The 14,656-nt window shown below is 39.5% G+C and overlaps 1 protein-coding gene across 1 annotated transcript; it reads left to right on the top strand.

Moving 5' to 3' along the window:
* The first annotated feature begins 5,985 nt into the window (after nucleotides 1–5,985).
* On the top strand, nucleotides 5,986–14,335 carry IAH1 (isoamyl acetate-hydrolyzing esterase). Its single transcript, XM_051212073.1, has 7 exons — nucleotides 5,986–6,023; nucleotides 6,076–6,246; nucleotides 6,423–6,478; nucleotides 6,520–8,053; nucleotides 8,692–8,779; nucleotides 9,041–9,159; nucleotides 10,018–14,335. Exons 4-7 carry the CDS (start codon nucleotides 8,036–8,038, stop codon nucleotides 10,204–10,206), a joined length of 414 nt encoding a protein of 137 aa, XP_051072212.1. The 5' UTR covers nucleotides 5,986–6,023; nucleotides 6,076–6,246; nucleotides 6,423–6,478; nucleotides 6,520–8,035; the 3' UTR covers nucleotides 10,207–14,335.
* The last annotated feature ends 321 nt before the right edge of the window (nucleotides 14,336–14,656 follow it).

Here is a 14,656-nt window from a genome sequence, read left to right on the forward strand (position 1 = left end):
TATACTGAGAAACTATAATTATGTTACTGTAACGTCAGTGTTATTCAGAATAGCAACCGGAAATTGAAGTGTGAGGTTAAAACTCTCAGTTGTTTACTAGTAGACAAAATAGTGATAATTATCAAATTAGAATTGTTCTTCCCCCTAAATAGAACAAAATTTCATTGCAGACTAAGAGTGTCTTACGAAGAGATAATCCAATCAAACAGGGGGTAATATTGAGAACCTCACTTGGCCATAGATGCAGCTTTAATACGACAATCAGTTTCGCATATCGTGATGACGCAGTCAAACAATATTTGCTAAAATACTTGTTACTATGGATCGTATTATAGCATCCTGGTTAGTTCTAGTGTGGTAGAACTAACCAGGATGCTATAATACGTTCTAGTGTGGTACCCGACCGAAGCTGCTACCTTGACGCGGTGATCGGGCTTGCCTATCGTGATGACCCAACCGAGCTATATTGGCTGGAACATATGTTCCTGTAGGTTCTACCATGCCAGGCAGGTCGATTGGAGAGCGGTAAGACTAAAAGCAGCAACTCAAGGTCTGAGGGCGAAGCCGTACTGCTGACTGTACAGAGGTGTGACAGCAGTAAGGTGTTCCCCTCAAACAACCAGCATCTGCAACGATGCTGCCTTCCCACAAGGAAGGAAGGGGTTAGAAAAGGTCGACCCTAAAAACGTCACACCTCACCTTACCTCACGGATTTCCGTCTCCGGTGGTAAGGCTCTTTGAAGAACGGAGCTAACACGTCAAAAACCTTCCACAAAAGGCCGTGCGCGACCGGCCTCAAGCAGTTGTCCCTTGGGCTCTGCGGTCACGCTCCCAGGTCGTTAAGACCAACACTAATCCGACTTCTTTTTCAGGTTCCTCAAGAAATACCCTTCCACGGTGTGGGCAGTCGGGAAGTGATATCAGCCCTCATACCCGTAACAGCACACGAGACCAAGTTGGTCACATTCAAATCCTTCCTACATCTCCTAATACCTCTCTTATCTCCCCGACTAACCCTCCTCACGTCTCTTTATCACCTCGCACCGCTAGGACAAACGATTCGAGTACGTGGAACGCTATTCCTGGTCTCCTGAAACCACGCTCTAAACTACACGTAGGAGCTTTTAACGTACGAACACTTTGCCAAATAGGACAGCAGGCTTCCTTAGCTAGGACTTTAGAATCTCGTGCTATCGATGTGTGCTGCGTCTCCGAAACGCGCATAGAGGATCCGAATAGCGTCATTCATTTGACATCACCATGCCGAAATAAAGAACCGACTCGATTTACGCTTCGTATATCTGGAAGCCCTGATTCTGTTTCCCGTGGCCTCGCCGGCGTAGGTATAGCATTGAGTCTTAGGGCAGAACTAGCTCTCTTAGACTGGATCCCAGTAGACAGTCGTTTGTGCGCTGTCCGACTAAACGGAACAATAAGGACTCGGAAAGATAGGGACACTCGTCGTTGCCTCTTCGTCGTCTCTGCCTATTCTCCCACTGACTGCAACGCAGATGATGTAAAAGATGAGTTTTACAGAAAGTTCTCCGACCTTCTCCGAAAAGCTAGGCGCTCTGATGTAGTAATGGTGGCTGGTGACTTTAATGCTCAAGTAGGTAAACTAAGCGAAAGGGAAAGACACCTAGGTGGATCTTATAGCGTCGTGGCTCAAAGAACAGATAATGGCGACCGTCTGTTGCAGCTATGCTCAGATAACCGCCTGTCCCTTGCAAATACTAACTTTAAGCATAAGCAAAAACATCTTTTAACATGGCGACCCCCTAATTCGTCCCAACGTTGGACCCAAATAGATCACACCACCGATGGAGGGGCTCGATAGAAGACTGTCGCTCATTCTGGAGCACATGCTTAGATTCAGATCATGCTCTAGTGCGAGCGCGTATTTGCTTGCGTCTTACTGGACGTAGGAAAGACGCTGCAAGGAAACCTCTTAGGGCCCTACTTAATGATAGTCAAGCTAAGAGTATATTTCAGGAACAACTAGGAAAACAGTTAGGCAGCCATGTATGTGATGCCCACCCTGAGGCAGCATGGAATGATATCCGGAAAGCTGTGGAAACAGCAGTGATATCTGCTAGTAAGATAAACCAGAAGGTTAAGGAGCAACACTGGATCTCAGCAGCATCTATCGCACTGATAGATGCTCGGAAACTCATTCCACCTGGCTCTGAACATAACGAAGAGCGGAGTCAGCTTAAGCACAAGCTGAAAAGAAGCCTACGCAATGATCGTGAACAGTGGTGGGTAGCGAAAGCAAGAGAGATGGAAAAGGCAGCGGCAATAGGTAATATCAGACAATTGTTCAGACTCGTTAAGGAAACCGGAATTAGGAACCCGACCGTTAGCGAAACAATCTCAGAGGAAGATGGACATATTATTCATTCTCAATCCAGGAGATTGGATCGATGGGCAGAACACTTTAGGGATCAGTTCAACTGGCCTTCAGCCACACTTCGGTTTTCCACGATCTCCAGTCGACCTAATTGGCAAGTTGGTGTAAGTCCCCCAACTCTACGAAGTTGAAAAAGCTATGGGAATTCTGTAGCGTGCGAGAGCAGCAGGCCCTGACAGGTTTACTCCTGAGATTTTTAAGGATTGAGGTCCAGTATTAGCAGTGAGATTAACTGAGGTCTTGGGTAGAATTTGGGAACTGGACGTAATCCAATCTGACTGGTCTCAATCACTGATTGTGCCAGTCTATAAGAAAGGACAAAAGTCCTCTTGTGACAATCGCAGAGGAATCAGTTTGACTAATATAGTGTCTAGAATATTAGCCTCAATAATACTTCGACGCCTAACTAAAGCTCGTAAAGAGCAGACTAGAGAAAACCAGGCCGGTTTTCGACCTGGACGTGGTTGTATAGACCAGATATTCACACTACGTCAGGTCCTAGAACACAGACACACATTCAGACACCCCACAATCGTAGTATTTCTCGACCTTAAGGCAGCATTCGACTCTGTTGATCGTGAGGTTCTATGACAGTGTTTGTCACTGAAAGGAGTACCAAAGAAGTACACTAACCTTACAAAAGCTCTTTACTCGAACACAACTAGCCGAGCCAAAGCTTATGGCGAACTGTTGTCAGAATTGATTACCTCAGGTGGTGTTCGTCAGGGCTGTCCACTCTCTCCATTCTTGTTTAACTTTTTCGTTGACGTGCTTTCAGAGATGACACTTTCCTCATCTAAATTTCCAGGGGTTGAACTTTCACCGGAAGATTCACTTGTTGGCTTGGAATATGCTGATGACGTAGTTCTGTTTGGTGAAGACGCTGACAAAATGCAAAGTCTTCTGACCACTGTAAGCAACAATACAAGCATGGTCGGGATGAGATCCTCTCCCTCGAAATGCAAAATGTTACTTCAGGATTGGGTTGCATTGACACCCGAACTAGTGATAGGGAGTGAAGTAGTTGAGTGTGTCGACCGCTTCATTTATCTTGGAAGTCTCATCAGCCCTTATGGTCTGGTGTGTGACGAAATCTCAGCACGGATACAGAAGGCTCAACTAGCTTTTACCAACTTGCGTCATTTATGGCGTAGGCGAGATATCCGTCTATCAACCAAAGGACGGGTTTACTGCGCAGCAGTTCATCCCGTCCTACTTTATGGCAGTGAAACATGGCCGGTAAGAGTAGAGGATGTTCGTAGGTTACTAGTATTTGATCATAGGTGTCTTCGAAATATTGTTCATATATCCTGTGACCATCGAGTAAGTAACGCAGTTGTTAGGAAACGGGTACTAGGTAAGGATGGCAAATCCATTGATGACGTAGTGAAAGTTCATCAGTTGAGATGGCTGGGACACGTATTACGTATGTCCAACGACCGACTGCCCCGACGTGCGATGTTTTCTGGTACAGGAGTAGGTTGGAAGAAAGCAAGGGGTGGCCAGACCAAAACATGACACAAGTCCATGAAGTCACTGACAAGTGGTCTGAGCCATGTCGCTAGGTGTAGACTACCTGGTTTGGGACCGCGAGATGATAGCAACCGATGGTTAGAGATCCTGAATGACACGGCTCAAAATCGTTTGCAATGGCGCAGGTGCATACACTCTTTGTGTTCTCCCAAATTCTAACCTCCTGATTCCTCCTTGTCTCTTTTTCTTTCTCTTCCCAAATTTATTTCACTGGTTTATACTCCTTGAATAACATCTTCGAACCTTAGTGTTTTCGACTACTGCTTATACTCTTACTACCTCTACCACTACGGGATTTGAATCGACAACTGCATCTCTGTGCTAATGTGGTGTGGCGACTCGAACTGATGTACGTACGTACGAAGTTGTACGTTGTTACTGACTGACTGACTGACTCTAGTGTGGTAATACTGAAAGCCGCAAGTTTAAAGCCATAGTCCGTACTACCGACTGCCCACGAGTGTGACTGCAGTAAAATGTCTTCCCCAGACAACGTAGATATTCAGCAATGTCATCTCACAACAGGTAGGAAGTAAAAGACGTCTGGACCAAAAATGTCGAATCTCACGCGCCCTACGAACTTCCATCTCGGGTTTGAAAAGCTAATGCTAGAAACTAAAAACGAAAAAGTCGTGTGTGGCTAGGCTTAAGCAATCGTTAAAACCACTACTAATTCAGTTCCCTCTTCTGGTATTTTAAGGAGTAACATCACTCAAGATCACCTCAACATTTCCATTTTTTAACCCTCATCTTCGGATTCATCCATACTTACTACTAATGCCGACAATTCAAGTTCGCGAAATTCTATCTCAGTATGATGATTAAAAGTAATCGAATTGATGTTTTCCCAGAATAGTCTTACTTAGGGTAAATAAAACTCATCGAATGTAACTGAACTTATTGTATTTGAAATTCGAATTAACTGCGAAATCAAGTACAAGGGAATCATCAAGTAGTACAAATACCACACCTAAGTTTCCCAAAACCCCATTCCGAACTGCATGATGGAGCTATCAGCACATGAACTCTGTTAATTCCAGCAACAGATGTCACTATCTAAGATTTCGTACCATCGACATAAGCTGTTTTCCAAACCCCCATGCAGGATCACAACATGGTCAACTACTTGGCCAAAGGAATATACCCTTCTTGTATCTGGAGACGCGACTAAAATTCCTCGTGGTCTAGTAGATGCAGGTATAAGACTAGGTTCTACATTAGAACGAGTACCCCTTCATTTGATTTTTGTCGACAACCGCTTATATGCTGTACGACCAAGTGGAAAATTTGGAACTCTGAAGGTTAGGGACACACTGTTGGTTTTTTGTCGTTGCTGTCTGTACGCAACTAAGTGAAGCTCGGACGAAATGACCGATAAGTTGTACAAAGATTAGGTTTAGAAATCGGTTAGTCATGGAAAGTAATTCTCTGTTTATTTACTCAACTTTTTAATGGGTTAAATCATTGTTTTTCTGTGCTCATGTATTAGCTATGCACATAAGATATATGTACCACGTATTAGGTCGTTTCTGGTGACAGTAAAAGCTCTTATAACGGACAGCACTTTTTCTCTGTTGTGTGGGTCGGTGCGACCTCTATAAAAGTGGTTGTCACGTGGCAATAACAGATATTAGACCCCTCTTAGTGATTTCAAGTGTCACCCTGACTTGAACGAAATATAATCCCATTACCGCAGCGTTTCAAATGTTTTGAATAAATATTTGTATATTGTTACAAAGCTTTGTGGGAAAATATCGTAAATACATTACCGCTTAAATTATTTTCTTTACAAGTAATCGAATCACTTACGTATCAATTTTACAGAACAAAATGAATTTTATTGCGGTCCCTAAACCATTTGCGACAGTTTGCTCTTGGATTGTTTAGAGGACAGTTGTGTCGACATAAGTAGTATATGACACTAACCACAAGTGAAATGCCTGGTAGCAGAAGGTTAAAAAGATCGAATTGAAGAGAACAGGAATGCAAATAGAGAGTAGTTGTAATAATAACAGGAATGGAAGGACGATTAAGTTTGTAAGAGACAGTTGATGGGAGATGTGCAAATGAAGTATTTATTGTAAGGTTTTCATATTTTACGAAGACATTCTGTAATTTGTATTAAACAATAGATTGGCTTTCTCCGTTTGAGTTCTCGTTCACTGTACAATGTCTTGAAAATCGAGCTTTTGTTTTACTGCAACATGATGTAATGCTCTTCAAGCAAATTTATAATGTAGGATAAATGATAACAAAGTGATTTGTTACATTTGCATTGGAGAAAATAGGTTTAATGAAATACCGTAAGTGCTGTGCAAACAAGTGTTGAAACTATAAATTGAAATATTCTGCTTCTCGATATCGTGGAGTTCCAATCGCCATGTGTCTTTGTTGCCTTGGATATGCCACCAAATGTTTGTTGTGGTTAATAAGTTATTTTATCTCATGACTCTTCCTGATTGTGTTCATTTTGTTTCAGTTTGGTTGGACTCATGAAGGTGGTTGGCTATCAATCCTGGCATCAACTTTTGTCAGGTAGGTTGTGTATATTTAATCACTGACTTTCGCCCTTACAGTCTTAATATGCAATTATATTCACTAACTACAAGGAAATCGACTGTGGTTTATCTAGAGCGACAATTGTTTAAATATCGCATGTGGTCATTACAGTTTTTTGTCGATTCGCAAGTTAACCTTGGTAATTTTGTAGGAACCGTCAAAGAGTACACGCTCGTTTACAATATCGTGTCTGCAATTTCTTAGTAAAGTTTAGGTTGACTCCTCATCAGTTGATTTGTCATATTGAGTAGTGGATTAGTGGCAAATCCTACGACCAAAAATCATTCTGGATTCAAAAAAGCTAAGGTTACTCGAAGTCAGTTACACTAGAGCAGATGTATTCATTATTTATCTTACAAATCTAAAACCTGGTACTTCATACTCCATTGACTTTTCTGTTCTAACTCGTTAACATCGAGTTTCTTCCAACTATATTGTTTTTTGCACACTCATATGCAATCTGCTTTACTTGGAGATGTTTATTTGTGACCGATTTAAAAGGTTGTTATGTAATCGACCATTTGAATCGAGTTGTTCTGTATGCTAAGATGCGTTTCTCCCTTTTCAACAGTACTTAGCTTAGTTGTTTAATATTTAAATACAAAATGAGTAGTAAAGTTTTCGACTGATGGCCTGTATAATACCAAAGATAATATCTTCAATTATATGAAGCAATATGTTTGTGAATAAAGGACTAAATTTAAAACGATTAGATTCCAGGTTCGTCCCACGTCCTATCTACTTTGAATTGATCAGATGGGTAGTCTGTCTATTTCCCAGCAATCCAGACTTCAACTGAGTGTTGGATCTCGTATTTGGTTAGTATCGTGAATTATTACTATCATATTTATATCATTAATGTGAAAACTCTTGATGTTTATTCTGTGGTTATAAAATAAATAAACTGAAGTTAAACATCCAATTTACGCCACTTAAACATAAAAAATTCACCCGAGTTAATACGTAGCTCTAAATTTTAGGTACATAAATCTAACTCAGTAAACAAGTAGATATCCGTCTATCGCACTATAAATCAAAAATAATTTGCAGGACTTAATGCCTGGAATTAATTTGAACGTCCCAATCCAGTGGTCAAAGCTTAAATGCTTACATCGCTATAAAATCACATCAAACAGGGATACGAAAAGTCAAATCCAAGGACAATTAATCAGCAAATCGTAGTTGGAAATCATGTTTTTTTCTTCAGAAATCCCTTATCACTCAAAATGGAGGTTGTGTGGACTAGTTTTGATAAAGAACTGATTATGAGGAAGTAAATTAAATCAGTCAGCAACACTTAAATCATACCGATAATTAATTCTTAACTAGATTTGTTATTAATTTCAGGAAGATAGATATTGTTGGGAGAGGTTATTCTGGTTATAACACTCGTTTGTGCAAACCATTACTTCCAATCCTCTATCTAAATAAGGACTCACTAAAGGATTGTAAATTTTTCTCGGAGCTAATGATGCTTGTGCCACTCCACAACAGCATGTACCAGTTGAAGAATACAAAAGTAATCTAAGTTGGATGATTGAATATATTCATGTATGTTTTATGAGGTTTAATAAAGAATTATAAAAGTAGTTTCTATCAGATTTTTTTATGATTTGTGTGAAACCTATGAAGTAGGCTTCTATAAACGGGCTTTTTGGATTATTAATTGGGTGCAAAGAATGTTAATCAACAGACTGTATGCTTGATCGAGTGATGGCTGCTCACGAGATCAAATAATTGATGTAAGTCTCTAAATGACTTAAGGTCGAAAACAAGCCAGAACAATAGATTTTCTATATAATAAAATGTTTATATGCGAAATCTTAGCACAAAAATAGCATGATAAAATGTCATAAGCGTTTGGAAGAAGTGAATGTGCACGTCACCCACCTTCAATTAGCATATCAGATAAGTGGACTACCGGTAACATTTTCGCTTACACGAAGTAAATATATATAACGAAAAGTTTCTTAACACAGAATTGAGACCTTTTTTTGAATTCAACTCACCTTTCAGCTTAACATAAAAACAAGAAGTGTTGCAACTTTGAGAGAGGAGTAAATGTTCTCAATTTCAAACGTCTCTAAAATAGTATATCACTAAATGTTGTTTCGCCAAGTGTAATTATTATTTGTCACTAACTTTTGTCCTCTAATCTGTTACTCAATTGATTTTCTTTCCAATAATAGAAATTGGACGTGCCTACGGATCACATTTCACTAATCAGTTTACCTCCTATTGATGAGAATAAATGGGGTGCTATTGAAATAGCTAAAGGTGACTCAGAAATTTAGTTTTTTATATTATATTATATTACATTATATATATAATGATTGAAAGCATTGGCTAAACTAAAAATACTTCGTAAAACGGTTATGAAAGCAAAGATAACGAATTGTATACACGAAAGTGTCATAAAGAATACTTATCTTAAACTTCTGTGTCTGTACCCATTAATTTGGTATCTCTTTCAACCGCATTTTAATAAAATTAACGTTGAAAGTCATTTGTATAAGGAATTTACACTTGGTTTTTTAGGAAGGGCAATTACACGAAGACTAGATACTTGTGCGACCTATGCAGTTGCATGTCAAGAGGTTGCCAACGTCAATGAAGTTAGTTTTGTGAATTTATATGAAGCTATGTTAATGCAAAAGGTAAGTTCCTCTTCTAATAAGTTCGATATTTTTGAATAATGGAAGCATAAATCTTTGCGTACACAATTTATAAAAAACTTTTCGGCAAATAAGATATACCGACCATTGTCCCAAATGTTTCTGTTTAGTAGTTGTATATCAGTGAATTGAAAGGTTACTCTGTGAGAATATCCTGAATATTGGGCGACTGTGTCTGGACTGCTTATGTTTACTAGTCGAAGGTTACTGGTTGATTTTTGACGGCTCATTCTACTACTACCCGGTCTTGTTTACGATAAAAGCAGACAGCTAATAAGTGATGGTACGTTACAAAGGCTAAAGTATTCAACAAAACATATTACATAACTAAAGTATTTCAAAACCTGCTCGAGGAATTTCTCTTCACGACCTAGTTCAATAAAAAGGGAATTAAAGCAGACTGGATCAAGTATATAAGTGAAATGTCTTTTCAAGACTAAATTCAAGATTCAATAAAGGAAGTACTCATTATTCAAGAAATCATTTGCCTTAGTGCTATTTTTAATCATTAAAATGGTTTTTAATCTTCTATTTGTCTACTTTCAGTGATACATGTCCAGCCAAAATAGAAAACAACTTGTAAAGTCGTTTAAAAATGTAGGTAGTAATGAGGTTCCAAGTCGTCAGGTGTTATAAGCCACTAATCCTAGCTTTTGGTGTTTTGATCAATGGCTTTTGCATGCTTATCTGAAAGCAAAACCCTTTTTATTTGTCTAGATGTCAGCAAGTGTTTGACTTCGGTTATTCACATAATATATTCATCCAAAGATACCATTTTAATAATGTTATTTAGTTGTAAATCAAACTCCTCAAAAATTAAATGAGTCTTTTCCTTTTCAGAATTGGGAGTCTTTTCTTTCAGACGGTTTACACTTTTCTAGAAAAGGATCTGAGTTTTTGGCAAGGATCTTAGAAAACTTACTTACGGATAAATTAAGTGACTTAAAGTGGTGGTTTCCGGATTGGAAAGTTATAAACCCGAACGATCCAGCGGAGTTTATCAGTCACTATCTTCAGTCCCAAATGTGATGTTTTCTAAATGACGAAAGACTTCTACGTGGCTTCGCTAACTATACTTATTTAGATACATTGTGATTGTTTCAATTGTCTTCATTTGTTAGTTCTTATGTAGAGTTTAAACTTATTTGGAACATAGATAAATGTAAACTTGAATGTTCTATTACAACTAAGAATATGGTTACTGTCCCTATTACTCTACGATTTTCCATGACATTTCCATGTCGCTGTGTGGCATGTTAAATCAATGTACACTGTTATGTTTGAAGATATTACGAGTTCGCCTAATCTAAAAACGGAACGAAGACTATGTGATACAATGACAGATAGGCTAGCTATTCCGACGCGTCCCAACCCCGCGAACTAGAGAGAGAAGTCCAAGTTCGGAAGAGGCAAATATATTCCACAAACAGCCAGAAGCACGAACAACCACGACAAGACTAGTCGGAAATACACTCATTTATATATTGATTCATAGACCCGTTCTTGATTAATAATTAGAATAAAATCATATATATGAAAAATACTTAGTTGTAACAAATCATATGCTGAGTATTGTTCATGTTAACTTAATACAAGTATATCGTATGTTAAACAGAATAAAATGCAATATGGGAAAACGAAACAAATACTATACTGAGTAGTCATCACATTGGATTAAAACGGAATTAATGTTAAACGAAAATCATAATGAGTAAATCAACCTAATTTTGACTTTTCATCCCAAGTTCTACGTTGTATAAGACTAACGAGCATGCCTTACATATCCCGAACCACTGCCTTTGTTGACATACAATGTTGGCTGTAGTAAAAATACGTTAAAACAAGGGTAGGTGTAGCCAAACTATGATATAGTATCAGTTCATGAAACAAAGAACTGCCAGCCTAAGCCATGTTGTTAAGTGCAGATTACTATAACAACGATCAATGATTGAAAATATTTGGTGATATGTCCCAAATACATCCACTCTTTTATCCTTCCTTAGATCTTCAGTCCCTACAGTTCTTTATTATTTATTTGAACACAAATATTGGTACAAAGGGGCACCGATTACATATGCGCCGCACATTCACTTGATTTGTGTGTGGGCTGTGACACTGCCCGAGTGCCCAAACCTGAGTAGGTGGTTTCCTTAGGGGGCCTTCGACCTAAAAGTCTAATCCACAAGACAGTTTAGCAACGTCGGAAAATGCAGTTCCATGGTAGCCGGTGGTCGGCAATTGGTTCATACACCATTTGTTCCCTCAGGGTCCTGGACCCCGTGTGGGCCACTGGTTCGGAATCAGGGCTTTCCAACTCCAATAGGTGGACCCTCCGCGTCCACCAACCCGGTTAAAGCGCCGGAAATTTGCTTTTCATCCTCTCGATTTTGTAAACAACACCCCCACGCGATAAGGTAGTGAGTAGGACTTTCCTGACCGTGGCTATATATGCGTAGCCATATGAGAGTATTTCGAGAGGGAGAGCCTACTCTCCCCACCCTAGGCCGCACCAGGGCATTTGGGGGCACAGTCCTTCACAAATACACTTTATTGAACCATTTTTCTCGATGACTACTCTTTCTCACATTTATTGATACTAGTACTTCATTGGCATTCATCTTTTTAATTTAATATGGCTGTGCGGATGTTTTATGAGAACTTACTTTTGCGACTTTAGCCCGCCTAATTATCACATGACTTATTCGCCAACCAGAATAGATTTATACAATCTTAGCACTATGCTAAACCAATAACGTACCGACCGGTATGAACAGCCTAACGTCCTTATTGCTCCTTTTCCCTCCTAGCCTGCCAGTTGGGAACAGAACACCAATACCAGCTCACATCATACGAATCATTTATTTCAAACATGTCTGGTTTATATACAAGTCAAACAGACCATATCACATCACAAAATAGAAAATAAAAATTGTACAAAATCAAGCCAAAAAGTGGCTATGATTGTGGGTGACGGTAAGTAATAAACTAAGCATAATTTAAGAACAGTAAATCGTATCGTCTATAGGTCAAAATAAAGCTTATAATAACAGGAATATAGATATACATAATTTAGTTACTGAATATATATATATATATAATATTGGTCCATTAATAGTTCTCAGAAGTTACCTATAATTTAATCTTCACTAGGATCTAACACTTACGCATACCCACATTTGTGTTAGGGTTTATGCTGAATATGACCGATTGTTAATCCAATTTTCATCAAAATTATGTCCGTAAAGAAGATTCCTACTACTTACCAGCCATGTAAATTTTGATTTATTATAAACTATGCCTAGTGTTTATGAATTCAGTCATATGCAAAGTAGAACCTAACACATATTTGCATCAATTCGAGTTATAACAACACAGCGAAATGCTGGAAAAGTCGAAGTAGTAAGAGTATCATCGTTAGCAGTAAAGACAAGGCTTAAATGACATGACCTGAGAATATATGGGTTTTTGGAACATAAAAGGACACGATAATTCCGAGATCAATGATCTAAGGAAAGACAGTGATATTACCCGGGCCATTGTGATCTATTTCGAACCGCGTTATCCAATATCATTAATCACTGATCCCAGTTATCGTATGGACCCTAACCATGTAATCCGCATCTACCAACATGGCTCGGATCAACAGACAATAACTTCATGGACTAATTGTTAGGTCTTAGTTTGGCCATCCTTACCTTTCTTTCAGCGTACTCTTACACCAGATATTACCGGTCGAGACAAGCAGTGGCCAGACATATATAACACATGCCACAACCACCTCAGTCGATGAAGATTCACTATTTCATCAACCAGTTTGTCATCTTGAACTAGTGTTCTACATCTAACTTCAACATTACTCACTCAGTTGACCCGAAGCACACGAGCAATGCTTTGGAGGCACATGTGACTGAATACTAGTAAATTAAAAATATCCTCTATTCTTAATGACCATAGTAAAGGACTACAATCCTTTTGTGAAATCAGTTGCCGGAGTTGATCTGATCGACCAGAAGTATACATCACAGAAGTAGGTAGAATCAAACATAGCAAAGAACTCAGGTCAGCCACTCAACAATGTAAACTGTACGTACGTACATCAGTTCGAGTCGCCATATCATATTGGCACAGAGATACAGTCGTCAGTTCAAATCCCATAGTGATAGAGGTAGTAAGAGTATTGATAAGTCTTATCGATCGAACGCTATATTAGTTTCCTAAGCTATTCTGGTAACCCGCAAGCTAGAACTACACAGCGACTTGAACACCAGAGAGAAGACGCACGTATGAGGGAAAATACTTTACTCCAAGGTTCATTCTATTACAGAAAATATAGGGCTTTTATAATACTTTAAGTGTCCTTGGGTCGCTGGAATGCTACAAAGTATAGTAGCACTGTAGTAACCAACCAATGAGAGCTTCGCATGTGACGTTTCGCTACCTTGATGTTTCTGGCCAAAACTCCAAGCAAACGCTGATTGGACAAGACACTTCTAAGTGCTTCTTCATGCTTGCTCGTCTTTCGCAAGCGATTTCTCGATCACCCCAACAAGTATAAGCAGTAGTCGAAAACACTAAGGTTCGAAGATGTTATTCAAGGAGTATAAACCAGTGAAATAAATTTGGGAAGAGAAAGAAAAAGAGACAAGGAGGAATCAGGAGGTTAGAATTTGGGAGAACACAAAGAGTGTATGCACCTGCGCCATTGCAAACGATTTTGAGCCATGTCATTCAGGATCTCTAACCATCGGTTGCTATCATCTCGCGGTCCCAAACCAGGTAGTCTACACCTAGCGACATGGCTCAGACCACTTGTCAGTGACTTCATGGACTTGTGCCATGTTTTGGTCTGGCCACCCCTTGCTTTCTTCCAACCTACTCCTGTACCAGAAAACATCGCACGTCGGGGCAGTCGGTCGTTGGACATACGTAATACGTGTCCCAGCCATCTCAACTGATGAACTTTCACTACGTCATCAATGGATTTGCCATCCTTACCTAGTACCCGTTTCCTAACAACTGCGTTACTTACTCGATGGTCACAGGATATACGAACAATATTTCGAAGACACCTATGATCAAATACTAGTAACCTACGAACATCCTCTACTCTTACTGGCCATATTTCACTGCCATAAGTGGCTGAAGGTCACTTGAACTGATCCCTTACCTCACTACAGTCAGCAGTACGACTTCATCCTCAGACCTTGAGTTGCTGCTCTTAGTCTTACCGTTCTCCAATCGACCTGCCTGATATGGTAGAACCTATAGGAACATAAATTCCAGCCAACATAGCTTGGTCGAGTCATCACGACAGGCAAGCCCGACTACCACATCAAGGTAGCAGCTACGGTCGGGAAAGAACTCATGTAGCAACAAAACACGGTGCTAGTAGGTACTAACCAGGTTCATTTCTTAGTTTCAGTTAGTCTCAACGTAGGACCTGGTACGTACGTACATCGGTTCAAGTTGCCATACCGTC

Source organism: Schistosoma haematobium, chromosome ZW (genome assembly GCF_000699445.3).
Source record: "Schistosoma haematobium chromosome ZW, whole genome shotgun sequence".
Classification (NCBI taxonomy): domain Eukaryota; kingdom Metazoa; phylum Platyhelminthes; class Trematoda; order Strigeidida; family Schistosomatidae; genus Schistosoma; species Schistosoma haematobium.